We start from the raw sequence: 27,722 nt of genomic DNA, 5'->3' as shown, positions 1-27,722 counted from the left end.
TGTGTGAGAAAACGAACAGTATTTATATCGTTTTTACCTCTTATACACAGCCATGTCCAAGTGATCTGAGGGCGCGGGCGCTTCCTGCTGTGTGACGTGTGCGCAGACTGGTGCATAGATATATATACACTAGATGTCGCCTTAAAGACATTCGTTCCAATGAACTGCTGTAGCCAAGGCGAAATCTAGTGTATATATCTATGCACCAGTCTGCGCACACGTCACACACCAGGATGCGCTCGCGCCCTCAGATCACTTGGACGTGGCTGTGTACAAGAGGTAAAAACGATATAAATACTGTTCGTTTTCTCACACAAACCGCTCGTTTCGTGTCTTAGGCCATCAATGTGTACTTACGATGGGGAATTGTTTTAATTTGTGCATGCTCTTTGAGACAGTGACCACAGACCTGCATTATAGGACTGACAGACAAGAACGGTTTGACCTAAAAATATCAAAATTGAAACTACTGCGGAAAAAAAGACACCTACATCTTGGATGCCCTTGAGGTAAGCTAAAACATCCCAAAATTTAATTTCAAAGTGAACTATCCCTTTAAGCCGAAAGTATAGTTCCCTTTTCCAAATTCCGCTCTAGTTCGTGGACAGTACACATGTGATTTGTCATTTGCTGATGTCTACAGTCTACACCATGCCCGATTTTTTTGTCTGTGTGGACAAAGTAAAGGTTAAAGTAAAAATTCTGCTCCATCTTGCACACAATTGCGCAAGCCTTTCAAAAATCAATCACACAGGTGCTGTTGTCTGCGCACAAGTCTGCACGGACACAAAATTGGGGGGTAACATCAGAGGACGGTGCTGAGGACAATTACATCACGCAGACTGTCCTGAGCTGGAGTGGAAAGTGCACAGCTTAAGTATACTTTTGGCTTAAGGTCCACCTGACTCATAAAGAATGGTGTAATCTGCAGAGAAGTCACTGAAGATGCACGCAGACAGGTTGTCTGGAACAAACAGACAAGCGAAGTGAAGCAAAGTCCCAGAGCATTTGTACTCTATAGGTTAATCTGTACTCACTATTTCTTGTGAATGTGCAAGACTTCCAATTTAATATATTCCAATTCAAATAACTTGAAGAATAATAAAGTGTAGTAAACGGTAAATCTATTTGCTCTACAAACCATTGTGTTAATGATTGATAGTATATTAAAATAATATGATAACAAATGCCAGTATGCAATGTCAAGCATAATGAACTGTTTTTGAACAGCTAAAATAACTGGAAGCGATCGACATCGGAAGCCTTTCGCATTCAATTTACAAATGGCCATGTCCGCTCTTACATCAAAAATAAGTTGAATAGACTAATCTGACAAACACCGACCAACAACGTCAATCACTAGTTTACAGTAAGTCACTTCTCAGACATTCCATGACCCGACAAATGCCGATTGAACGTTCAAAACTAGCGTCGACCAACAGCAGGTGGTCAAAACCAGACAAGCATGTCTGTTGGTGTTGGTTGGTGTCTGTCAGTGTTATACCAATCAAATTTTAGGACAGGAACTAACTTTTGTATAACAGCATTTGAACTGCAGAGCATTTGGTGTTCTTTCAGTTTTTGGAATGTGAGAGCACAGCACCTCAATGTCATTTAAACACTGTTCTGCACACCTACATTCAGATATGTCAATCCTCAAAAACACTGTTATTAAGGGCAATTAGGTGGGTTGTTTTTTGTGAGGTCGTACTGGGGAACTTCAGTTTTTAAGTTAAATTGTTTTTTAAAAATGCCAAAGGCAAAGGATACTTGTATATCTTGAGCTTTCTTAAGCTTCATGTTTCTTCATTCCTTTCATCTTCCACCCCCCCCTCAAAGCCCATCAGGCCCCATTCCCCTCCCAGAACCGCTGTTGTTAGGGTGTGGGTACGGCAGACTGTTTGTTACGGAATGTCTCAAAAAATGCCAACATGCCCTTCTTCACGCTGGGAGAGGCCATTTTGGAAGGTGTGTGTCCTTGGTGTCGGAGCGGGAAGCTGGAGCCGTCCATGGAGTTGGCTCGTTTGACTTTGGAGCCGGCCCGCCACATTTTGGACCTCACAGGAGGAGTCTGCGCAACCAAACACTTCTGGTATTGGACCTGAAGGGGGCAGCAGACATTTAGAAATACTTAAGAAGACGTGATAGATTTTGCATTGAATTCTGTATCTATGCTATGAAACTATGACTTAAGTGTGGGATATTTTGTCAGATATGTAGGGTTGAAAGTCAAATAAATTTAGTATTGCCTCACCATGCATGCAGCCTGAACTGCCTCAGAGATGATCCCAGCATCGGGCTCACACCAGAACACATGGCACTCAAAGCGCTGGGTTCCAGCATCCACTATGACTGCAAAAGTGTGTGTGTCATGACCCACACCTAGGAAAGTTAAGTAACGTACTTGGCATTCCCAAAATGGGTCATCTCCATCCTGAAATAAAGCAAGAGGGGAAAAAGTGAAGAAAACAGTAGTATGAGTGAAGAAAACCGAAAAGTTAAGTGCACCTGACTTGACTTTCCATTTCATGTGTAATTATTTATTTTAAACTTTTTTTTCACACAAATTTGAATGAAAAATACAAAACAAATGTACCTATAAAATGAGAATGAATTTATGAAGCTAGACAGCATTTGATGAATTAAACATTATTTGGTGACAGCAATGTAGCATACTACTCTTTGAAACCCATCGTTGCATAACAAATACTGTTACGCATGCAATAGAAAAATACCAACAGAAGAAACCCACGTCTAAAACATATAGGGGTGCAGCATCAAACATACTAATATAAAACTTGTGAACTGTTATTAAACATTAAGCAATATACAGTACAACTCGTACAGTATGAAGTACACAAGTATTCTATAGCATAGCCTGTTAGTATGCAAATGGAGTACAGTCAAAACCTCAATGTCAGTTAGTATACACTCTCACCTCTCCTCTCCATAAAGACAGAATTTTATCAGACACATGGATGACTATCGGCTCCCACTCATCTCTGTCTCTGGAGTGCATGATACTCTCAATAGCTCTGTTCAACACTTCCATTCCTGTCAGCATATACATGAAAAACACATTAACCACAAACCCATACAAAACATCCCTAGCAGGTCCCTGTGATTTTGCTAAGTAACATATTTTGTTGATCCTGGAACAACATTCCTGTCCAAAAATGTAGTCCTAACCATATCCCTACCCCTAAATCTAACCCTACCCATAAGTTATCCCTACAATCAGAGGGAAATGACAGGTGAATAACACTGATGTAGAAGCACCTAACCCTAGTTGTAAGCCTAAACTTGACATAAACTGTAAACTTGTCCCTCAAATCTGATTGGTTGATTGGAATGTTGTTCCAGGATCAACAAAGATGTTGATTCAGCCAAGAACATTTTGTACTTGGTGGAATCAGATTCACTCAGGTGGTATACATGACTTTCTTTGATGTTTAAGCTAGGGTTTCTAGGTCTCTAATCAGCCACTAAAGTAATAATTAACCTGGTTTTAGATCTTAATCTTAATGGCCGAATCTTTATAAACTTAAGCTTTTTGTCTTCATCTTAAAACTGTTTGATACAGGTCCAAATTGGATCCACAATATGTTGTACTCATATTTGACACTTAAAATGTTTTAAATGTTACATTTTAATTCAAACTTGAGAGCAGAAATGTTTGGCACTGAGGTTTAAGAGTATTTCAGAGAATATATATACTTTTTTTTTTTTTTTTTTTAAATGTGTCAAAGTGTAACAAGGTTAATAAAAATAAAAGTTTATAAAAGTTTATAAAACTAATAAAAGTTTATTAGTGTAACGAGGGGTGTTTAGGGAAGAAGGAGACGGGAACCGACAAACGTTCAACATACACTTTAATCCAAAAGTAAGTAAAAGAAAAAGAAAGCAAAGGGTTAACAAAGCAAACATAACAAAACACAACATGGTCCTATCTTGTCCTTCACTGTCATCACTCCTCCTTTTATCCTCCCAGAGCTCCTCCGTGGAACTTGAGACCGGTGTGGCGTGCAGGTGACGCTCATTAGCCACCGGCCTCGCTCCGTTCCCACGGCTCTCAGCCTTCTACAATTAGATATCCGAATGGCCCAAATCACACTCACCCATTGCTCTGGATACAGGCAGGTTTCCAATGTACTCCACCTCAAACTTCTGCACCCTCTGCCTCACTGATTCCAAGAAGTCAACTGGAAAGCACACATCAAACAGTCTCATGAAACAATACAATTTGCAGTTGAGTCGACCAATCAATTTGCTTTAAAAGACGCCACTTTCTCAAAAAGGCAGTTGTTTTACCTTGGAGGGGCAAGTCCTCTGGGGAGATACTCTCCATGGTGAGAGAACGGGCCATAGAGGGCTGCTGCACCGCTTTCTCTGCCATGATCTGTGGACACAGACCGATCACAAACAAACCACCATCTTTGAAATATGGACATTTTTGACCATGAAATGATATTAATGCTAATGTTAATGATGACAATAGATTTATCAGGATCATGTGATCTTACCTTGGAGCACATCTCATGCAGGGCAGATGCGATGGTCTTGGCTGGAGCGTTGCAGCGGAACACGTGACACTTGAGCATGCAGGTGTCTTTATCACTGGCCACAAAGGCAAAGTCCCTACGGATACCAGGAGAACGGAGTAAATACTCATCACAGTGACTTTCATGCTTATTCTAACAGCCTGATAGAAACACTAAACATAATATCCACATTAAAATGTTATATATATAAAATCAGTCACATGTAGTCATATATGGTCATGAAAAGAATGGTTGATGGTATTTTGTTTTAAAATAATTAAATGTTTAGGTTACACTTTATTTCAATAAACCATGTTAGACATTCTACTAACTATAAGCAACTCTGCAACTACATGTCAACTACCAGTCTTTAGAGTATTAGTAGATTTAAAGAATCAAGATTAGGGTTAGAATAAGTTAACATGTACTTGCAAAGTTAGTAAGTAGAATGTCTGTTGGGGGACCATCAAAATTCAGTGTTTGCAGATATTAGCCGCTTTCCGACCGGAGGAACCTTTTCACAGTTCCTAGAACTATTGGCTAAAGTACCCGGATGTCGGCGTGTTCGCACCGCAGGAACTAGGAACGATTTTAGTTCTAGGACCTCCATTTCACGAGTTCACACTTACAAATAAGTCAGATAGAAAAAATGCGTATTTGGCGTGCTGTCCGAGGAGAGGGCTCCGGGCTCGGTATTTGGCCCGAACCCAGAGTACTCCCCCCGTATTCCTGGCTGTGAAAGAACAAGCCAAGAGTGAGGAGTCGGGGTGGTGGAGGGATGCTGAAAACTGTCAAGGAAGTTAGGTGAGTTGACAGAGTGAATATATATATATGCTTCCTCTCATGCTGATAGGGTAGACATGGTAATTGTTTGATGAGTTGATTGATTGATTGCTTGATTATTTGAACGTGCTCCTCCCGAACTTTGTTAATAAAACATCATTTGGAGGAACTAATTTAGGTCCTACTTCAGAGTAGGGTCTAAACCAGCACTATAGGAACTACCCGTGACGTTAGTGTACGCTGATGACCGAACGCACGCGGAACACCAGCACCCGCCATTTTTAAAACAGCTAGAATGTAAACACACAGATTATAGCCTATATATTTACTCCATAAACTAACTATACAAACATGGAAAACAGTGATAGATGGGCATCTAAACCTTTATGCTGAAGAGAAAATCCAACGCAACTTTGAGGGGACCAAGCCAAACATGATTATGTTTATCTGCCCAACTAGCAACACTGGACATCAACCACACGGCATAGGCTAATAACCTTTTTTTCATATACTGTCTACTTTCTATAACAGTTCTATCTGATAAGATATTAAACAGTACTGTTAAACAGATTGCTAACTAATAAACACAGAGAATGCGAGCATTGTTTGCTCTGGCGTTCTCAGCGCCGCCAAAATAAAGGTCCGTCGCGCCGTCAAAATAAAAGTCACCGTGCTTGCGTCACTCCCTTACCCCTCCTACCAGTTCCTATGGCCACTTGGCCAGTGCGAACGCAAACAGCAAAACCGAGTTTGGGGGAGAGTAGTTCTTAGAACTGTTTAGAAGTGGACAGTTCCTAGAACTAAGTTCCTATAACTACTTGGTCGGAAAGCAGCTATTAAGTAGACAGTTTACTAATGACTGGCAGTTGACGTAGTTGCAAAGTTACTTATTGTTAGTAGAATGTCTAAAGTGGACAGTCCATCACACACATTCACACTCTCACTTACACCTATGGACAGCTTTGACGATTTCTTGAAGGAAGTTGAAGAAGTCGTCAAAGCTGCTAGAACCAGCTCAGCACCAGGCCCGAGTGGAGTGCCGTACGTCATCTATAAGAGGTGCCCCAGACTCTTAAAGAGGTTATGGATACTAATCAAGGTCATCTGGAGGAGGGGGAAGGTGGCGCAGCAGTGGCGACATGCAGAGGGTGTCTGGATCCCGAAGGAGGAGAGCTCAAGCACCATCGAGCAGTTCAGAGTCATCTCGCTCCTCAGTGTTGAGGGAAAAATTTTCTTTAGTATTCTTGCCCGACGCCTGTTCCTTCTGAGCAACACATACATCGACACCTCTGTGCAGAAGGGCGGAGTCCCAAAGATGCCAGGATGCGTTGAGCATACAGGAGTTGTCACCCAACTGTTACATGAGGCACGTGAAGGTAAAGGGGATCTGGCAGTCCTCTGGCTCGATCTCGCCAATGCCTGCGGGTCAATCCCACATAGGCTGGTAGAAACCTCACTTGACCGACATCACGTTCCAGACAAGATCAAGAACCTCATACTGGATTATTACAATTCCTTCAGTTTGAGAGTCACCTCTGGAGCGGAAACATCTGCATTTCATCGGAGAAGGGCATTATCACTGGATGCACTATTTCCGTGATACTTTTTGCCTTGGCGATGAATATGCTGGTTAAGTCAGCAGAGGTGGAGTGCAGAGGCCCGCTCACAAAGTCAGGTATACGGCAGCCTCCCATCAGAGCATTTATGGATGATTTGACGGTGACAACAACATCGGTTCCGGGGTGCAGATGGATCCTCCAAGGGCTCGAGCATCTCATCAACTGGGCCCGGATGGAATTTAAGCCAGCCAAGTTCAGGTCCTTGGTGGTGAAGAAAGGGAAGGTTACAGACCAGTTCCGCTTCTCACTAGGAGACATCCAGATACATCTGTCGGAGAAAAGCCAGTCAAGAGTCTGGGCAAGATCTACGACTGCACCCTGAAGGACACGGCATCACTCCAGACAACCACCAACCAGTTGGGAATCTGGTTGACGGCTGTGGACAAGTCAGGTCTGCCAGGTAAATATAAAGCCTGGATCTACCAGCACGGCATCCTGCCCCGACTGCTCTGGCCACTGCTGGTCTATGACGTGCCAATAACCACCGTTGAATGCTTCGAGAGGAAAGTCAGCTGTTCCCTGTGGAAGTGGTTAGGCCTACCACGAAGCCTCAGTGATATCGCCTTGTACGGGAGGAAGAACAGGCTAAAACTGCCCTTCAGCAGCCTGAAGGAAGAGTTTATGGTAGCCCGATCAAGAGAGGTGCTACTGTACAGAGACTCCAGTGACATCAAGGTCTCTTCGGCAGGCATAGAGGTCAGAACCGGCAGGAAGTGGAAGGCCCAAGAGGCAGTAGACCAGGCTGAGTCACGGCTGCGACACAGTGAGCTGGTGGGGGCAGTGGCATCTGGACGGGCAGGACACGGGTGTAATCCAAGACCTCTCTTTAACAAGGCCCAGGGAAAGGAAAGGCGACAGCTGATCCAAGATGAGGTCCGAGCTGGGGTGGAAGAAGCCCGCAGCAGTAGGACAGTAGGGATGCGGCAGCAGGGGGCATAGACCCGATGGGAGCAGGTGGAAGACCGAAAGATATCATGGACAGAATTGTGGAAGTCTGAGCCACACCGGATCAAATTCCTGGTTCAGTCTGTCTATGATGTCCTCCCCAGTCCATCCAATCTCTTCCGCTGGGGCCTGGCAGACACAACCACTGTGCCCACTCTGCCAGAGAGGAGGTTCATTGGAGCACATCTTGAGCAGCTGCCCAAAAGCACTGGGAGATGGGCGCTACCGTTGGCGCCACGACCAAGTACTGAGGGTCATTGCAGAGGTCATCAGTACTGGGATCGCCTGCAGTAGACACCAGCAACCAGCAAGACAGAACATCGCCTTTGTTAAAGCCGGGGAGTAGCCACATCAGCGCCTGAAGGAATCAGGGGGGCTGCTCGCAACAGCAAAGGACTGGCAGCTGAAGGTTGACCTAGGGAGACAGCTCAAATTCCCAGGAAACATCGCAGTGACCACGCTCAGGTCAGACATTGTCCTGGTGTCAGAAATAACATGGCAAGTGGTCCTGCTGGAGTTGACTGTTCCCTGGGAAGACCGGATGGAGGAGGCATTTGAGAGGAAGAGGGCCAAGTACGAGGAGCTGACAGGCAAATCTCGAAGCAGGGGGTGGAGGACCCGATGTAATCCCATCGAGGTCGGGTACAGAGGATTCGTCGGCCAGTCACTCATCAGGGCCCTCAAGATGCTTGGAGTGAAGGGACTGCACATCAGGAAAGCCGCCAAGAACATCACGGATGCTGCCGAAAAGGCGTCAAGATGGCTGTGGATCAAGCGGGGCGATCCGTGGAGCATACAAGCTACTCAGACACAAGGGTCTGGGTCGCCTGGGCGAGGGTGTATGATGTTGTGAGACCCGAAACACCCAATGAACCCAGGATACATCACTGATGATGTATCTGAGTTGCACCAGAGGTGTATTTCAAGAACCATGGACAATTTAGTGTCTCCAATTCAACTATGCTGCATGTTTTTGGATTGTGTGAGAAACCAGAGCACCCAAAAGAAACCAACACAGTTACAGGGCTAACATGCAAACTCCACACAGGAAGGCCTCCTGGCTAGAAACAGTAATATTGTTAAATATTATTACAACGTAAAATTAAATGTTCTTTTATTTTCAGTGTCACATGATCCTTCAGAAATCATTCTAATATGCTGATTTGCAGCTCAAGAAACATTTCTTATTATTATCAATGTTGAACATTTCTGTGGAAAGCATGATACATATATAGATATATCCATGCTATGGCATCATGATGAATTGCGTTTGACTTTGCCATAAGCATGCTGGATGGCCACAGTAGGAAGCAGCCCTTCTAAGAATAGGGCTAAAATAAAAATAGGACAAAAACCCTTGCAAGCAGAAAATGACATCGGCCAGCTGGGTATTCATCACAAAGTGATGCTAAACCAACTCTAATCTCTCAACCTTAATTGTTATTCACTAAATCTCCTCACATTAACCTTAGAAAGTCTCTCTTAGCTGACTGTTCGCGCCAATATCAGATGTCAATGTTCTATAAATACAGATCGATCTGCATTTCTGGGCAGTATGATTTTCCAAATCTATATGCAATGCAACAGTGCAGGCCCTCTGATTCTTCAACACCAAAAGCTGCATGCTCTGGCTTCTTCAAAGAGAATGTTTTATTCATGAATATTACATTGGAGAAATGTAGAGCAGTGGTGCTTCATATGGCGTGCAGCTCAAGCTCGCACAGCATACTGATGCTTGTGAAATCCAGCACTCGTTTACTCTCAACTACTAAAGGAGAACATGCGAGTCAAACAGAATAACAGATGAGTTCATCTGGTTAGAAAAGAGACAGATGGAAACCTTCATTGTGTGAATATAGAGTCATCGTAGCAGCCCCTGCAGATCTCAGTGATGAAAGAGCTCAGGGTTCCACTTTTATACTTAGTCAGGGTCTATTTTTGGATTTACGATCTGAGCACATTTTCACAATATGAATAAGGCCTAAAGATGATGTCATTGGCACATGCCAACATGCTCTAGTGATGGTCCCATTACAAACTAATCTGTTCCCCCTATGTCCAAACAATTTTGACAGACCCCAAAACGTCATGAATACTGAGACTCTGATTGGTCCATCATGGCAGAATCATCTGCATTTAATGTTTGTTTGAACACAGGGGAGGGTATTTCTAAAACATGCGAAGCAAAGCAAACATTTAAATAAATGTATCATCACCGGTTAATAAAAAACAAAACAAATTTTATTATACTTTTTGCATTTAGTACAATTTGCACAACCTGAGATGCATGACAATAAAGAAATGAAAGAAAACATGGCTACTGAGGAGCACTACTTCACAACATCACGAGACATCACTGTTTTCTAGTTCTAATTGAAAAAAGAAAACAAGTGCAGTTATTACCTGTCTCTGTTTTCACGAGTGGTGGTTTAAAAAAGAAAAAGGAAACAAAGGTTAATAATAGTTCAAATAATGCAAAATAAGCGAGGAATATTTTAGCAAGCTATAGACCCTTGTGAAAAAGAAGTACACTTCTGTCAGGACCACTATTGTCAAATACGATTGACAATTAGCATACAGTTTGGATTGGCGGTATGGTTCTGTTCTGGGCAAGAACTCCCTGTGCATCCATGCAGCCTAGCATGGATAAGAGCAGGGAGAGCAGCAATAACCCCCCTTAGGGTAAACAGAATAGAACCAACATGAATGTGTTGCAGATATCATTAATTAATAAAGATTTTAATGTACAACATAATTCGAGAATTTATTCTGATTCAAGGGGAATCAGAATGCCAAATCCTGTCTGATGAGAGGTGGAGCTGGGGATGGAGGAGGGTAACTCAGGTAAACGCGATAGCTGCTGATATTACTGAAGGAGCTTATATATGTATACAGTGATAGGCATCGTATTCCTATAGGTAGACGTGGAGCTGAGTGTCAACTGATGCAAGCTTGACTAACGTGACCTGCCAGAACTGACGCTACGCTTAATTTTAGTATACTTTTAAAACCAGTACTTATTACAGAAATAATATACTTTAAAAGAGCATACTGAATCATTTAAAATACATTAACTTTAAATGCAAAATCGAATAACACTACAGTTAAAATTATAATCAAGTACTTTCCATGTTCTTAAATATGTGAGTCAACACATCAAAATAAGTGTATTTAAAATGTATTTTAAAGTAAAACCCTTTAAGGTGGCATTATCACAAAGGACTTAAAGCTGCAGTCCGTAGTTTTTCCTCTTTGTCGCCATCTCTGTTTGAAATCTGCAATTGCAGTTATTCGCGGAATTATCAGCTTTATGTGGGTTGTGCCTCGGCACGGCACAGCGCGGATGAATCCAGTGTTTTGAGGAGAATGTACGGCTGTCAGTCGCCGCACCGGTGTGGATAATGTCATTCGGAATCACAGATTCTACTTTTTGTATGACCAACATAAGAATTTTCACTGGAAAATGTCATCTGAACAAGTAAGTTACATTCACTTTTGTTCTGACCAACTAAGGGAAAAAATCGAACAATCGCTTATCATATCACGTCAAACCGTGCAAATTATACTTTGTTCTCAAAATGTTAATGTTATCAACATCAGCATTGCGTGACTACATTTAATGCCCTTCCGATATTTATCGCATGTGCCCGGTTGCAGTCTCTTTTTTTTCTGTAGCCACTCCGAAGTTCGAAGTCTTTTGCATTTTACTGAATCTCCAGTTGTCACTGGTGATTGTCATTTGAACCTTTCTGGATCCGCCATTAAATTGATAAGTTTAATTATATCAAGTGCTGTGAGAAAAGGCTATAAATCTCCCACCTCCAACATCCTCACACGCAATATAGCCTACTAGCCGAGACTCCTTCTTTATGTGCACAGATGTGACATAATGACGCAAAGACATGCTCAAATTTCCCACGGAAATCCACCAGTACCACTGGAATTAAAAACATTATAACAAGCTTACCGTTTTGAATCGAGCAAAGGCAAGCAGATAGTTTCAACACTGGCTGGTTATGTACTTGCTCAAAAATGTATTTTGGATAATTTTTAACCCAAAAAACTTACGGACTGGAACGTTAAACTCGTTAAAAAACATTGTCATGAAAGTGTACTCTCTTTAAGCCTCTTTTATTTCATTAATATTATATTATCTGCAAGTACAGTTTTATACTTTTACTTTTTATACTTTTTAAAAGTGTACTTTGAAGTACACTACAAGTGCACATTCAATACATTTAAGTGCACTTGTTTTTCACAAGGGGAGCTACTCTTCTTTCTCAGCGTAAGCCAGTAATTTTATAGTAATTTTTTATTTAGTAATTAAAGCTTTCAACAACACACAAATCGAAAACAAAAGCAACACAGTCCATGCAAAACATTTCCTATTATAGCTTGGTTTGCAAATACTCATCATCAGTGGCTCTGCGTTTTACAGGAAAACCGAAACTCGAGCTACACTGGGCTTCGCTAGGCGTAAATTAAAAAAAGCACTCTGTGTTCAAAAACCTGCCACTGCCTGTCACTGCATGAGGAAATATGATGAACTGAACTGATGTACAGGCCATTTTTCATTTAGCGGGCTCATACATTTTCTGTTAAACTGTAGTGAATAGAGTCTGTGCAGAAATCCATATTTATTCTGTGTGATAGCATTGAAAAGGAGAAAAACTGAGGAATTTTAGACCCAGAAATAGAAGAATGGTACAGGCCAGTCTACCTGCCATTGTTGCAGCCCACCCCCCATACACGGATGTTGATTAGGGGCTGACAATGGATGAGGCTGCGGTCCACAGGGTCCATTAGACTGAGAGTGTCCTTCTTGAGCACCATCATCATATCCTGACCCTGAACACACACACACACACACACACACACACACACACACACACACACACACACACACACACACAATAAAAAAAATAGCTAATGGACAGACCAAAATATATCCTGCAACACTCAGCAGCAGTATGTAGCAACAATGGTTTGTGCTATTACAGGGCTAGCACGCTAGTACTGCTATTACGCCTGTCTGAATGAATTCAACGGACCTCTAAGGACATTGGTGGGCCCCAGCTAAGCACATCTCATCTATTCTAGGTCACGTGTGTATGAGTCCAGGCTGTTCTCACCTCTCCCCAGGCGCCAACTGCGTCCCGGCCCTCTGCTTTACTGTGAGAGAGCTGCTGGATGCAGTTGTTCACCGCCAGACTGCTCTTGCCAGGGGTCAGTTCCTCCTCGGGGATCTCAACCCAACCCAGAGAACGCACAGCAAAACACTGCAAGACAAATGAAGAGATTCTCCTAACAGTACTTACTTCAGATAGATAAAATGTGACGCAAAATATGTTGACACTTGTTGCTAAATCCATTGGCATTAATAGTGAGTTGGATCTCCCTAATCCTTCTGAGAAACCTTTCCACTCTTTGTATTAACATAAGTAAAAAAAAAAAAAGGTAATAAGGTATACTGTGAGATTTAAAGTCACATTTTCTCACACAAGTTGCAACTGTGAGAAATGTGCCCGGTTTCACAGACAAGGATTAAACCTTGTCCCAGACTAAATGTTTGAGCTGTTTTATCTGAAAGCAACTTGCACTGACATATCTTAAAATATGTCACTGCCCTTGTTTTGTCTCAAGATTCACTCCAGTAATGTTTTTTTTTTTTTTCTAAGGCACGTTTTTAAAAAGCTATTTAGTCCTAACTGAACTAAGGCCTAATCCTGGCGTATTCTAAGCCTTGTCTGTGATACCGGGCCATAAAGTTAGAATTATGAGGGGGGAAAAAGTCACTAGAAATAAAGTCACAATTGCATTTAAAGTTACTGTGAAATATAGTGGCAATTGAGAGATACAGTAGTGGACAAAATTGAGGTCCGGTCTAGGAATCTTCACCTTTTATTCAAATATTATTAAAAAAAGATTTTGTTTGTGTAGTTGTACTTGGAGTCAGTTTTATTTTTGATAACACAATTAAACATGCCAAATTCTGCAGACTTCATTTTTTGCCAGGATGTCATATAAAGGGGAAAATATATAAAAACATGCGACAACAACAAAAAAAGAGAGAATCAATGAAATATTAATAACTGATTATTGTAGTCAAAATATGCTTTTTTGTGTGAGCTTTTTCATTTTTTTCCAAGCATATATATGTATACACATATTTGCCTTTTTTGCCAAATATTTTTTTCAGATAAACACCTTAACCAAGTTTAGTGTTTTGTTTTTCCCTCATATTTAAAACATTTTCCTCATATTTTTTATGGTTTAATCAGACTTTGTAGGGTCATTAAAATCAAATATCCCCTCCAGACATCACTTTTAGCCACTACTGTATGTAGTCACACAATTAAAAGAAATAATGTTGCCATTAAAAGAAATGGTCACAATTGCAAGATAAAATGTCACAACTAAATGGTCACAAACACAAGAAATAAAGTTATATTTATATTACATATTTTAAAGTCTAAAATGTGAAATATAAAGTGCCAAATGTGAGCCATCTAGTCACACAATTACAATAAATAAGGTCACAATTGGTGTCATATTTAGTCATATTTAGTCATATTATGTCATATTTAGTGATATTTATCAAAATTGGTTTTTTTTTAAATAATTTAATTAGTTGCATACATTTGGCATGCAGTTCATGTTGACATTCTGGATAACATCCATTTATATTACAGTGATTACAGGTAGGATGTTTTATATTGTCGTTCCTCAGTGTTTTTTTAACTCCTGTAGGAAAATCAAACCAGTAAGCTACTGTTTACCAGCCTGGTGACTGATGAAAGTCAAAATGTTTTGTACAGAGCATACATCTATGACCCTGCCTAGGATCATTTTACACAGACTCAATAAAGCTGTGTCTTAAAATAGCATCCCTTGTGCTTCTAGAGGTCATAGCCCTGCACACGCACATATACACACTACTGAATCACTAAACATGCTCTGATTAATGCTGCTTTCCAACTCTGACCCTCAGTGGTTACCTCAGCATGTGCTTTCTCTTAAGTGTGATATTTGTGGGTCACAGTGACTAACAGCAGAGAAAACAGTCATAAATTGTACATGTTGAACAGTATTAGGGCAGCACACAGCATGATTCTACCTTGGAGTCGGGATCCATGTTGGCACAGAAATACTCTTCCTGCCAGGAGGGCCTGAAGCAGAGCAAGAGAGCACATCATTATGATAATGACCCATAATTAAATACTGGGCTCAATTCAGCAGACAAAAAAAAAAAAAAATAGGAATACAGATTAAGTCTTGAGATGCTGAACACTTATTTTCCTGTTTGGAGGTCTACTGAAAGCACTTTCATTTATGCTCTAGAAAAGCCCATTTAGACCGCTGGGTTAGTTTGTCCTGTAAACAATAAGCAGCCCCTATAATTATCACACTCAGCTTTGTCCAGAGCATTTTGAGCATACTTTCCTCCCTGTAATAAACAGAGGTCCCGCAGAGGAAAATTATATAGAACAGAGCTATAAAATAGAAAGTCGTTTATTGAGGACTTTGTCTCGGTAGAAACCAAATAAATAAAATAATAATTCATTACACTAATTAATACATTAAAAATTGCAATCAATGGTATCTGAACTTAACATGCCAGAGTATAATTTTGCGCTCTGTTGTGTTATGCCGCCTCAAGGTGCTGACAATATATGTGAAGGTAACTGCACTCCCTGTAGCTGTCAACAATTCCCAAACAACTTAGCGGCAGCCAATCACAGCTCTCTGAACAAAGTCATTGGAAAGGTCAGTCAATAACGAACATGGCACTGAATAAAGGCACGTTCCAGCCTGTTACATAAATGTGTGTACAGTATTTTGTCCTTCACTGGCAAAGACCATGTTTTGCACTACAAAAAAATCTTCTCAGCGTTCATAATTCCCCAGGTGAGTGCTCGCTTATGTTCAAGCATTAGCGTGACTGGGGCCTCATGGCCTGATATCAGAGTGTTTGGAGGTTAGCCAAAGTTAAAGTTTTACTCTCCGTCCCACAGTTGTGAAGTCTACACCTGACTGGCTGTCTGAAGCAGAGCCTCTTTCAGCGGAGAAGACATCTGTTCAGATAATACCACCTTCAGGTATAGGAATGTGTTTGTTCAGTTAGATGTCTACAGGCTTCAATAGTGGGGTAAACAAATGAGGAAAAGAAAAGGTGCTTTTTCATCTCCAGAGCATCAGAAGGAGAATTTGGCTTAACTTGTTTGTGTGTGTTTGGCTGCTAAGCTGTGCCAGAGTTTCATTTGCATAAAGAATGCAAATTGACACAGTCCATGGGTAATGTGTTACTACACCCAACACATTAAAAACAATCGCGATAAATTAGTTGAAGACACATTTTTAACCCTTAAACGCATAGCTCGGGTCTTAAGTGACCTGGGACGTTATTTACTACCCTCCCCACTCGTTTTTTATTTATTTTTTATTTAGACATCAACCTTCTTATAATTAGTATTTTATCTATTCATTATAAACAATATAACAAGACTTTTTTTAATGAAAATGTCTAATTAAATCTAATTAATAGTCTGTAAATGTGTATAGGGTAGCTAGTGACCCGAGGTATGTAATACTGTAAGTATAATTTTTCTGCGCAACAATAATTTAATCTGATGACTGCTCAAATTGAACTCTTACAAGTTCCAAAAGGTAACGAAATACTCTTTATTTTATTCTTTTGTAATTGTTGTTAAAATATCAGGAGAGTTTTATACTATTGCGGTAGTTAGAGATCCATCCGTGTTAGATATAGATCCGGGGTCGATGATTGGCAAAACGTATTTAAGGGTTAACAAAATATTTTGTGGCTTGGTGAATGTCTTCTCCGGGAGACATGTTCCTATAATGACTTATAATCAAATGTGTGCACATAAATGGAAATTGTTTATTGCACTGCGCAATGGAATACTTGATTCAAAAACGTGGTGTGATTACAAAAACGGACTGATGAACTGTATAACTGCCCAGAGGGAAACAATTTAGCTTAGACGTTTCTCTTTCAAACTTCCATTTTTTCCTAATTTAAGTTTAAACTTCGGTTCAGATGTTTCTCCTCAAATTCCTTAGGAGACATAAAAATGGACATGAATGAGACAGTTAGCATTAATTACTGGGGTATTTTTTCACAAGAAAAATCTGAGAAGCAGGAGATTTTATAAAAAAACTGCTCTCGATTTACTTTCATTGCTGTCTGAGAAACAACTGAGGTTTTTATAAGATCTGATTAGTGATTTTCCTTTAGTACAGGCTATCAAAAAAAGGTGCCTGGGACAAAGACAGTGAAAATAAAAATAGTCAAGTTCCTGTGTAATAAGTGGAATATTATACAATCAGCCAGTCATTGTTCTGGAACAACATTTCAGTCAAACAACCCCTTGTATCGAACCTGGAATATTCCTAACCCTAAAAGTATAGGGAAATAGCTGACAACAAGCCTATTATCCTAATCCTAATGAAATCATTTTATTTCAACAAGGATGTTCCAAGAACATCCAAGAGCATCTCCAACTTGGTTAAATCATATTGAGCTTCACACACTTGCATGTTTTAATGTCTAGTTTCATAGAAACATCTGTAGCCTTTCCTCAGCCGTACGACCTCCAGCGTATGCGTGATTCCCTCACCTTTCGCTCAGCGAGGGTAGAGGGTTTTCAGTCAGTCTTCCTCTTGAATCCCGCCTACCATCCACTGCAGTCTGAAGAAATCAAGAGTGGAGATGTGATGACTGACAGAAACACACACACACACACACACACACACACACACACACACAGATCAGAGTATCTCACCTTGATCTGGCTGGCAGTGATGCCGTTAATGGTGTTTTGTTCCTCCTCTGCGCTGTAGGAGGGATGCTGCCACTGAGTGGTGCCCGTGGGCACGTGCCAGTAATAGGTGCCAGTGCTGTCACGTATAGTGCGCCATCCTGGAGGCAGATCCGAATCCAGCTCCAGACTCTGATCATTCCAGATGTTATCTGCAAAAATAATGGATTACTGGATTAATCCGTACCTGAAATAAACATTTCACATGCTAGTTTGAGGGCAGCATGCAAGATTCTTGTAAATGTGCCATGTTAAAATTCCCAACACAGAGCCAGCAGCCCTCACACACACACACACACACACACACACACACACACTCTGGGGTGAGGTCACTGCAGTGATGGGCTCAGATCTACTCATAAGAGACAGACCAGGCCCTAATCTGCCCACATGACACAAGCCAAAATGAGGTCAAATCTAAAAGCAGCTCTGTCTTATTAAAAAAGAGCTGGACTAATGTTCATTTGTATTATCTCTTACTCTATCACCATGTCCCTCTCACACAAACATTTCCTGTATGTAACTTCTGTATCTGTTATTGGATTTTATTATGGCATGTACATACATTCAAATTGTATTTATAATTTGGTAACACTTTACAATAAGTTTTCATGTGTTATTCACATGAACTAACGATAAACAATACACATGCAGGGTTTATTAATCTTAGGTAATGTTACTTTCAACATTTACTAATACATTATTAAAATCAAAAGTTGTATCTGTTAACATTTGTTAATGCACTGTAAACTAACATAAACAAACAATGAACAAGTAGATTCGATTTTATGAGATTATTAATTCGATTATTGACTAATATCAGGTTAACAGATGCGGTAAAAATATATTGTTCAAAGTTAGTTCATGTTAACTAATGCATTAACTAATGTTAACAAATGAGACCTTATTGTAAAGTGTTACAGATGATTTTTGTTAATCTACATTTTGTTATTTTGTTAATAAACCTATTATTAGGAAACACATTTTCACAGAATTGGAATGACTGTCATTTGTAAAGGTGGGCACATTGCTTGCCATCTTTTATTTTATTAAATAGTATTAAATAATTGTATTATGTTTTCAGCTAACAATACGTGTCTAGTATCTGTCACACACACGCAGTTTTGCTTGTTCTTAGTTTCTGTTTTCTTGGATTTTCAGTTTGTGTTCATCAGTCACATGTATTTCTTAGTTTCCCGCCAGTCATCAGTTGTCATGGACACGCATTAGATCATCACACCTGTTCATTATCATCTCATCATCACTGTGTATATACAGTGTCACACAAAGTCAAACCACCATCAGGTAACTAAAATAATGAAATGAATATGACCTAAACAACATCAAATGTAACACTAAAGACCCTAATCTTCATAAATAGCAAAAAACAAAACTATGTAAATAAAATATAATCAGTTGTGATGCAATAGGGACCTCAAGGAATGTCCTTGTGTTGTTTTCACTGTAAAATATAAGGCGACTAAAAAAAAAAAAAACTCAACAATATTTTACTGTAAATGTATTTACATGTTGAATATTACATAATTGAATAAATTGTATACATTATATAGCATTTCAGCAACCAAACATTTTACAGTACCAATTGGCAGGTTTTAACTGTAGCATTTTCATATTCTTTTTTACAGTGTTTATGTGTGTCAAAGTCATTCTGTCACGTCTCTGATTTAGTGCATAGGGCTACTGGCAGAACAGCAAGCAGGAAAGAGCAGCTCTGTCTGCTGAATTATATGTGCCTGAATTTATCTCTAGCCTGAGAGAATCATTTAACACAATGCATCTGGAGAGCTCTGTCCACTCTCACAAAAAAACACAATGCATGAGGCTGGAGGGGACGTTTGGGGAGAAAAAAAGACTATGTGTGCGTGGTACTAGAACTGGGTCAGTAGTGACACGAGATTGCCTGAGCACGGGTATAAGAGTTGCCTCTGACATTCAATGACACAGACAGTCTCATAGTGTGCATTTGCACATACATGTAAATTGTTGATTTGTTGAGAAAGCCCTTATGGCTTTACATACACTAGTCAGAATAGATTTTAACACACATCAGTACGAGTGTTTGGTTTTTTAAATGATTTCTTGTGAGCTGTGCTTGACAATAAATATTGGACCTTTTTACCCACATTATGCTGAACAGCTGATCTGTGAGCTCTCAGCATGCATTGCAACATGAATAAATTATGTGGATAGCGCTACAGGCTTATTGTTTTGTTGTTTACTGACTTTATTTATGCAGCTGTTGTTGTTTTTATCATCACAGTTCGTGACTTGTTTGTATTTGTGTAGTTATATCAAGAGCGTATCTTTTTACAATGCAGTTATGATTTTATCGTACACATATGTAAAAAAAGATTTACATTTTAGAATCTTTGATGTCCAAACATTGATACTGTGCCACATTAGTGTCTTCCTAAACTTACAAAAATGTAATGTGTATCCATACCTACCTTTTTTATTCTTTCAGAAAAAAAAGTGTGAATTTGTTTAAAAATGAACTCAAAAATGACTGACCGCAAACAACTGAACTGTAGTGTATGTTTTCTGAGAGTGTGCGATATAAACAGGACTGGCACTAAGTGAAGAGGAGAGGATGTGCTTTCACTTACCTTTGCTTTCAACAGATTTGAGAGCTTGGAGAATCCTGTTAAAGCCACAATAATCTTACAACACAAAGGACTGTGGGTTTAACCTCTAAACCAACACCTCAAATCTGCTTCAGTCCAATTAAACTTGTTGCAGTCCTGAGGCTTACTAGATGACCATTTTTACACTTATAAGCTGATTTATCTAATGGCTTGGACTGTTATCAGGGTTCGTACAGATTTTTTCGAGTGAAATTCAAGTAGTTTTCCAGCGTTTTCAAGCAGTTGCAGCATATAAACGTTTTTGTGGATGTTTGTGTGTCTCCGGCCCTCCCAAGAGATCATCAATCACATCCAGATCGAACTCCTCTTTCTCACAAGCCACCCCTCGTCTCCGCTCCTGACAGGCCTTAATAATCGCACTGTGTTACCATGACATTTTTAGTGTTTTGGGCTGGCTAGCTGTGCTGTCAGCTGAAATAAAACACAGGGAGAAAAAGGCTGAAGGAAGAATAAAGGTTATTCTCAGTCTAATTCTGTTCCCCATTCGGTGCACCTGAAATGCTGTCTTCTTACTGTCTGTGTTTGGAGCTGAAGGCAGTTTTAATAAAAGTGCAATGAGTGGATGCATGCTGAAACATGGTTATCACTTTTTTCAGGCTCAGGGGCAGGTAGATGAATATTGATGGATATTACAAGAAGGAATAAGTTGCTAATCTACAACTCATCTGTTATTCTGACGCCAATTTACTTCAAATGACACCCATGCTACCATCAGCATAATGTACGTTATATTACATGATACATCATGTAATACTGTCTGCAGACATACGAATCTCAAATGCAATTCTGTGGTTTCAAGAAAAAGTGTGGGTTATGAACTCTTAAGGGTATTGTGGAGCAGCTACAGTGAGACACGGCATCACTTCCTGTAATTGTGGTATCACAGCTTTTCGCACGTAGGTGGTGCCGCAGTTCCCATCACGCACCCAGCAACAACTTCAAGGCTATGAGGATGAAGCGATAACAACAGATTGGGGGGTGGAGGGGTTGAGAAGAGGATGTTTGTGAATTATTGATGATCTCCTGAGAAAAACTGCACTGCCTGATCAGTCCCTATAGAAACTGTTACATAATGATTGTGTCAAACTCAAATTGTGTCCAATTTGGTGCAAGAAAACCTCACTGTTAGTGGCATCATGCTGACAAAGTCTGACATTAATACATGTTTATTACTTGGCACTCTGCATCTCAGAGTTTAATGTTCGAGTACTTTTCCTGAAGAGTGCTTGCCTGCGCACAATGCTAGTTGTGGGTGGTTGCCAGGCCATTGCTATACAGTCCGAATAGTTTAAAGCATATTGCTATCATGTTATGCAGTTGCTAGGGTGTTCTGGGTGATTGCTAGCGTGTTGCAAAGTGGCTGCTTACAAAACTGGTCTTATTTTCCCTATAGTATGCATAAAGTCTTAGAAAAGTAATAGTCTCATCAAAGGCACCTCTACTCAACAAGACATATGAGTTGGTGTTAAACCTGTTTAAGCAATATTAACACTGATACTTGCAATTCAAGCACCACAAATTTTTGAAATTATTCCGGAAAACTACTTGAATAGTAAACAAGACACATAACTCGACACCCAGATACATTTGAGAGTAACCACAGGCAACTAAATAGTCTAAAAAACCAATATGCCTGAATTGTGCCTTTTACCAGAGAGCTCTAGTGGCCAATCAGAACTGACCACTCCTGACTCCCATGAGCCACTGAAACAACTGTAATAAAAGGCACTGATTGCAATCAATAGATTTTTCACCTACCAATTCAACCACTTTCAAAGTAAAGCTGAAGTATGAGGTAAAGAACACTGAGACGAATGTAAAATAAAGAGAGAGAGAGAGAGTACCGAAAAGTGTTTACTCTACTCTTAACCCTTAGTTAGGGTTGCTGTCACCCTGGGTTATAACCCTTCAACACTACAGGCTTAAGATGCAACACATTACCAAACATTTCAGTACATTTTTTGGGGGCAAAATTGGTCAATTGTGTAATGTCAATTCTGTATAGAAATGTATGAAGCACATCTCACACAGAAGTCACTTTTAAACCAAGAAGCTTTCTATTGGTCATCATGGTAATTTTGTTTTTCTGTATTCTGTTTCTGTTTCCTTTGTTCCCCAGTTCCCCGCTCCTCATTTATCACCATGGCAACTGATTTAGTTGCACACCTGTTTCTAGTCAGCTTAGTTTATCCTGTGTATATACAGCCCTCAGTTTGTCGTTTCTGCTTTCAGTCAGAAAAGTCTCTTTCAAACCAAGCAGCTTTCTGTTGGTCAGTGTGGTGAATCCACATGGACAACTTGTAATCATTACAAAATCATTTACCCGCATGTAAAATTCCCAACTGCATGGAATCCTACTGAAATTACTGAATTTCATATCATACCTTTAGCCCAGCTTTTGTGGTACCAAACAACACAGTGCGAACGCTGTATTAGCATTAGCACTGTATTAGCAGTTGCATTGCTAACCAAAAACAGTTGTTTAATAACCAATTATAAACTGGTTTTAAAAACCTAAGAGGCACTATTGGAAGAAAAAGGGGAATATTGCAAAAAGCCAAGAAAAGGACAAAGTTGTCCTGACAGATTTCAAAACTGGACATATTGGAGGTGAGAGAAAGAGAGAAGCAGAAAGAGAGAATTGTAGCTACATCTGGGGGATAAATAATCCCAATGGCGTTATGTCAGTGGTCAGATAATCCCAGTTCAGTTATGTCCATGTGAGGTCAGACCGGGAAGATTAAGACTAGAGGTGGATCTAAAAATCCATCTGGGACTTAATCCTTGGGCCTTCAATAAATCAAGAAGCAAGACACAGCATTTTATTTAGGATGCCCTTATGAAGACATCCTCACATGGAGGCAGGCAGTATTTCAGTAACTGAAAGTACAACAAAATTGATTAAGTAAAGAAAATTTGCAGCAAATGCAATCGATTCCTGCACATCTACAGGAGCTCCTGCCATCAGCGTTCACTCAGCACCATTCAGCATTGTGTCTAAGTGCCTTAGTGTCCATGCCTTTGCTTTTGGAGAAGCTATTCCATCATTCAATGTCTCTAATACAGAGACAACAGACAAACATTCATTCTCACACACACCTCCTCTCTGTGTGTTTAACAGAAGTTATTTTAAGAGTGATGACGTGGGTAGGACGCGGCGAGGACAGTTTCTCCCTTTGTACAGATACTGGGTACTTGACACATAATGTGTCCTTTTTTATTATAAACATCAAGGTTTTAAGTTAAAATTTATATGAGTCTATAAAACAAAGTGTATATTTTGGGTCCTCTGATATTTTAGGTGTATACTTCAGGCTCACCATTATAATCAACTTTTGTTCCTTCAGCAGTTCATACTAAATGGTCCTGTGGTGTGACATTATTTTGTTGTTGTTGTGACATATTCCATGTAGTCTCTGAATTTTACATAGACATGTCAATAATATTTTCATCAATAGAGTTTTAGATGGAGTTTCAGCATGTCACGCCACAGGACGTCAACTTTTTTTCAACTGAAACGTTTTCATCACAATCCCCTATTCTGTGAACAGAATATGAATATTATATCATGTAACGTGATGGTTTACTGGTCAACAACCATCTAGGATCCCGTTAATATTATCTTCTGAAAGCAAAACTCAACATATCAGCCCACTATCACTTCATCATCTAGGAAGTTTCATTTGAACACTTTTGGAGGCAACTTTTAGCATCAAGGCTCTGTTTTGACTATAATAGTTAATATGTATCACCTTTGACACTACCTCAGGTGGCTGTAACAATTATTAATAAACATAAAATATTTTCAGTTGGAGCTCTTTGTATAAATCATTCAAAGTGATTGCACTCCAAAGTGTACCGATATCAAGCTCTACCACACAAACTGACTGAATGGAAAGTTTACTGGTCTATATAGCCTAATGCTTCATGTTGTGTGGGCAAATTATGCTTCTGTGTTTCCATAATCTAATCCTCCAACAGATGCATAATCCCGACAAAACCGCACAGGTGACATTGTCCATGAACGCTTGCACGCCTGGCCCTCAACAATATCAACAGGCAAACCTCTCAATTTCAACTTTTTTAGATTGTGTTGGTCTCGAGTGTGAAAATCAATCGATGCAAAACTCCTTGTAATTAATTCCAGCAAAATCAAGTTCGTTTGACTAAACGTCTCAAAAACAGGGTCTTCAAAAAGTCGGCTGGGTCTAGTATGACACAGCACCTGTGGTTAAAGTCGTAAGTGAGCGGCGGAGCGTTGAACAACAGACAATGTCTGCAGATGAAGAGAAACTCTTCCGCTCACTTCGACAGCTAAGTAGTAGAGAGTGCACTAAGCAGAGAGAGAACAAAGAGGAGGGGAAAGTGCAGATGCATCCGTGTACCTACCGTCATAGTTGACGATGATGATGGCGAGCATGTAATCCTTGCCCAGCATGGTGTCTTCCCGAAAGTCCCCTAAGGTTAGTTCAGATACATTCCAGTTCAAAGCGTCCCAACACCACCAACAAACTCTGCAGCACACACTCACACACACACAGGGTGACCACTGCACTCAGAGATACGCTCACATGCCAAAGGGATTAAAACCCACACTCCTCTTTTCCTCTCTCCGTCTATCCCCTCTTTTATTTCCCGCTCAGGTAATTTCACTGCTGTCTAATCAACCTCATCTTTGTCTTGTTGCCTAATGCTGCTCTTCTGTTCTCTTCCCTATTCTGTTCACTGTCGTTCCGTCAAGCTGAGAGTGATGCTGTTTGTGAGATTGCCTCTCTCTCTCTCTCTCTGTCAGTGTGTGTGTGTGTGTGTGTGTCTGTGGATTCTGTAATTCAGTAATGCCTGCAGCTATTCCCCCTCCTTCCCATCCCTCTCTCGCTAGCTCTCTTTGCCCCCCTAAGCTCATGGTTGTGCCTTAAGGATGGCTGAATATAGCTGATAATAATGTAGGAGTAAATATTTTAAATGGAGAAGATACATACGGAAATATAGGCTATATACAGCAAAAAGGGTTGTAGTATTTTTTTCTTCTTCATTAATCATACAGGGCACAAACTGTGACGTGTGTTCCTGAGAAGAATTAGTGTCTCCAATCTGTTCCACACAATGAGGCAGAGAATCACCATCTGTAATGTGAAGAGTGCAACAAATTCTCATTTTTGACACTGGGTCACTTTCCGTGCATTTAAATTCCATGCTATTAGAGTTTATGTTATTATGTTATGCGAGGAATTTTTTATTCATTTGCAATCTAACAGCTTCATTAGACTTCATAAAACGTTTCTGGGAAACATCTTAAGATGTGATTTAATGAGATTAGCAAGCTAATGTTACTAAATACCGAGCGCGTGTTGTAAACACAATAATATAAACATATGACCCGCACGTGAAATATTCTTTAAGAAATGGTCGTGGTCAGTAAAGAGCTGTGGGGTGTAAATAGGTTTGTGGTTTGCGTTGTGTTGGTCCACCTTAATTCCTCCCGTCATGAATTCAAGCGAAGTCCGTCATCGTCCATGCTCCGTTTGCATCATCACTCTGGACTGGTTGCCACGGCAACGACTTCTCTGTCGCGAGCGTCTGTCTGCTTCTGCAGTCACAAATGGAGACGGGCGCGCGCGTTCATAATCAGTGGAATACATAGGCTGCTGTAATTAATAACAATGTACATTGCAGGCCTATGTCTAAGCCACTTGATGTAGGCTATGTTGAAATATGAAAATAATGTCATACATGATTCTGAAAATGAAGCATAACCGTCTCAATTGTTTTTTGAATATGAAGTGCGCTTAAAGGGGTGGTTCAGGATTTTCGACATCGGACCTCATTTTCAAGTGAGCCTGGTTGTTATTCATCAGTGGAGACAGTTTTCCAAAAAATTCATCCAGTCCTTACTTTTGGATAGTTCGCCTATGCTAGGCTAGCGCGAGTCAACGGTGCACGTTAGCCTGCCATTAAAAACAGTTTTACCCACTCCACAGTACACCAAAAGCGAATAAATTATAACGCCAGACTATCGATGTAAATGTCTGTTGAGAGAATAATGTTAGAAATCAAACTACCCTTTCATCACATTGCATTAGTTATAATTTGTTCCCTGTATTTATAAGCAGTCTACAGCAGCAGTGGAGTTATATTTGGTTACCTAGGCAACCGAGAGAGCCGGTCCACATAACAATCACGCAAGTGTATTACCTGCCGCAGATAATTGAGATTCAACAGTACTTTGATTTCTAACATTATTCTCTCAACAGCTTACATGGATAGTCTGGCATTATAATTTATTTGCTTTTGGTGTACTGTGGAGTGGGTAAAACACCCCCCCCCCCCCCCCCCCCCCCCCCCCACACACACACACACACACACGTTTTTTCCAAACCTGTATGAGTTTATTTTTTTCTGCTGAACACACGAACACACACACACACACACACACACACACACACACACACACACACACACACAAAAGATAATGTGAAGAATGTTGACAACCAAACAGTTGATGGTAGACATTGACGTCCATAGAGGGAAAACATTCTTCAAAATATCTTCTTTTGTTTTCAACAGAAGAAAGAAACTCATGCAGGTTTGGAACAACTTGAGGGTGACCAAACGATGACGACATTTTCATTTTTGGGTGAACTATCCCTTTAAATGTATATATATTTTTAAAAACTGTAGGTCAACTTGCAGACAATGTAATATTAATGAAATAAAAGCACCCATTTCATGATAGTTTCTTAACACACTTTGTAATAATGTCAAGTATTAAATGATGTTTTAATAGGCCAAATCTTATGTCATGCTTTAAAGCACACTTATTTTGAAACATTGAGTAAAAAGTTGAAGGAAAGGAGGCAAAAACAACGGGAGGAAGAGAGGAAATGACGGAAGAGATTAGATGTGCAGACATAAACAGGAGAGATGAGATAATAATATCAAGGTTAAGATTTGTATACACAAGACTAAACGGTACACTTTATAAAATGGGGAAACATAATACAGGAAGGAGTGAATACTGTGGGCAAGAAGAAACAGCGTCTGAAAGAAGGATCCTGAAACAAAATGTATGCAAAGATCGCAGATATTCAAGTTTCAAGTTTGTTTTTATTTATATAGCACATTTAAAAACAGCAAACATGGCTGACCAAAGTGCTGAACAAAACACAAGGTAACAAGATATTCAACAAAATCAGTGTTATAGTTGTCCTTTTCAGTATCTTAATTTGTGGGAGAGGATATAAAAAGGAAAGGAGAATATGACGTTAGAATCCGCACTCCATACCAATCGATGGCGGTAATTCACCATTTCGTTGTTTGTCAACCGCC

At 40.1% G+C, this 27,722-nt stretch overlaps 1 protein-coding gene across 2 annotated transcripts; it reads right to left on the bottom strand.

The window, feature by feature from the left end:
• Positions 1–563: 563 nt before the first annotated feature.
• apbb3 (amyloid beta (A4) precursor protein-binding, family B, member 3) lies at positions 564–27,722 on the bottom strand. 2 transcript variants are annotated; one of them, XM_079898765.1, is made up of 15 exons: positions 27,679–27,722; positions 25,865–25,983; positions 25,376–25,519; positions 24,786–24,910; positions 17,695–17,882; positions 17,530–17,600; positions 15,006–15,057; positions 13,021–13,167; positions 12,609–12,736; positions 4,524–4,638; positions 4,312–4,399; positions 4,119–4,202; positions 2,939–3,054; positions 2,255–2,434; positions 564–2,101 (listed from the first exon to the last, which is right to left on the bottom strand). In XM_079898765.1, the coding sequence occupies exons 4-15, from the start codon at positions 24,832–24,834 to the stop codon at positions 1,877–1,879; spliced, it is 1,443 nt and encodes a 480-aa protein (XP_079754891.1). In that variant the 5' UTR covers positions 24,835–24,910; positions 25,376–25,519; positions 25,865–25,983; positions 27,679–27,722; the 3' UTR covers positions 564–1,876. The 2 variants fall into 2 exon arrangements, with proteins under 2 accessions (XP_079754891.1, XP_079754890.1); XM_079898764.1 differs by lacking the exons at positions 25,376–25,519; positions 25,865–25,983; positions 27,679–27,722 and having other exon boundaries at positions 24,786–25,363.

Source organism: Squalius cephalus (assembly GCF_949319135.1).
Source record: "Squalius cephalus genome assembly, chromosome: 17".
NCBI classification, from domain to species: domain Eukaryota; kingdom Metazoa; phylum Chordata; class Actinopteri; order Cypriniformes; family Leuciscidae; genus Squalius; species Squalius cephalus.
The sequence above is the reverse complement of the archived record's forward strand: the minus strand, read 5'-3'. Positions and strand labels throughout refer to the sequence as shown.

What these genes read in the sequence shown, in the direction of transcription:
- apbb3 (XM_079898765.1), bottom strand. Translation starts at nt 24,834, where the DNA reads ATGCTGGGCAAGGATTACATGCTCGCCATCATCATCGTCAACTATGAC. An exon ending in TGCATGAGATGTGCTCCAAG is followed by an intron (nt 4,400 to 4,523) that starts GTAAGATCACAT and finishes CTGTGTCCACAG; the next exon opens with ATCATGGCAGAGAAAGCGGT. An exon ending in GCCTGTATCCAGAGCAATGG is followed by an intron (nt 3,055 to 4,118) that starts GTGAGTGTGATT and finishes ATATGCTGACAG; the next exon opens with GAATGGAAGTGTTGAACAGA.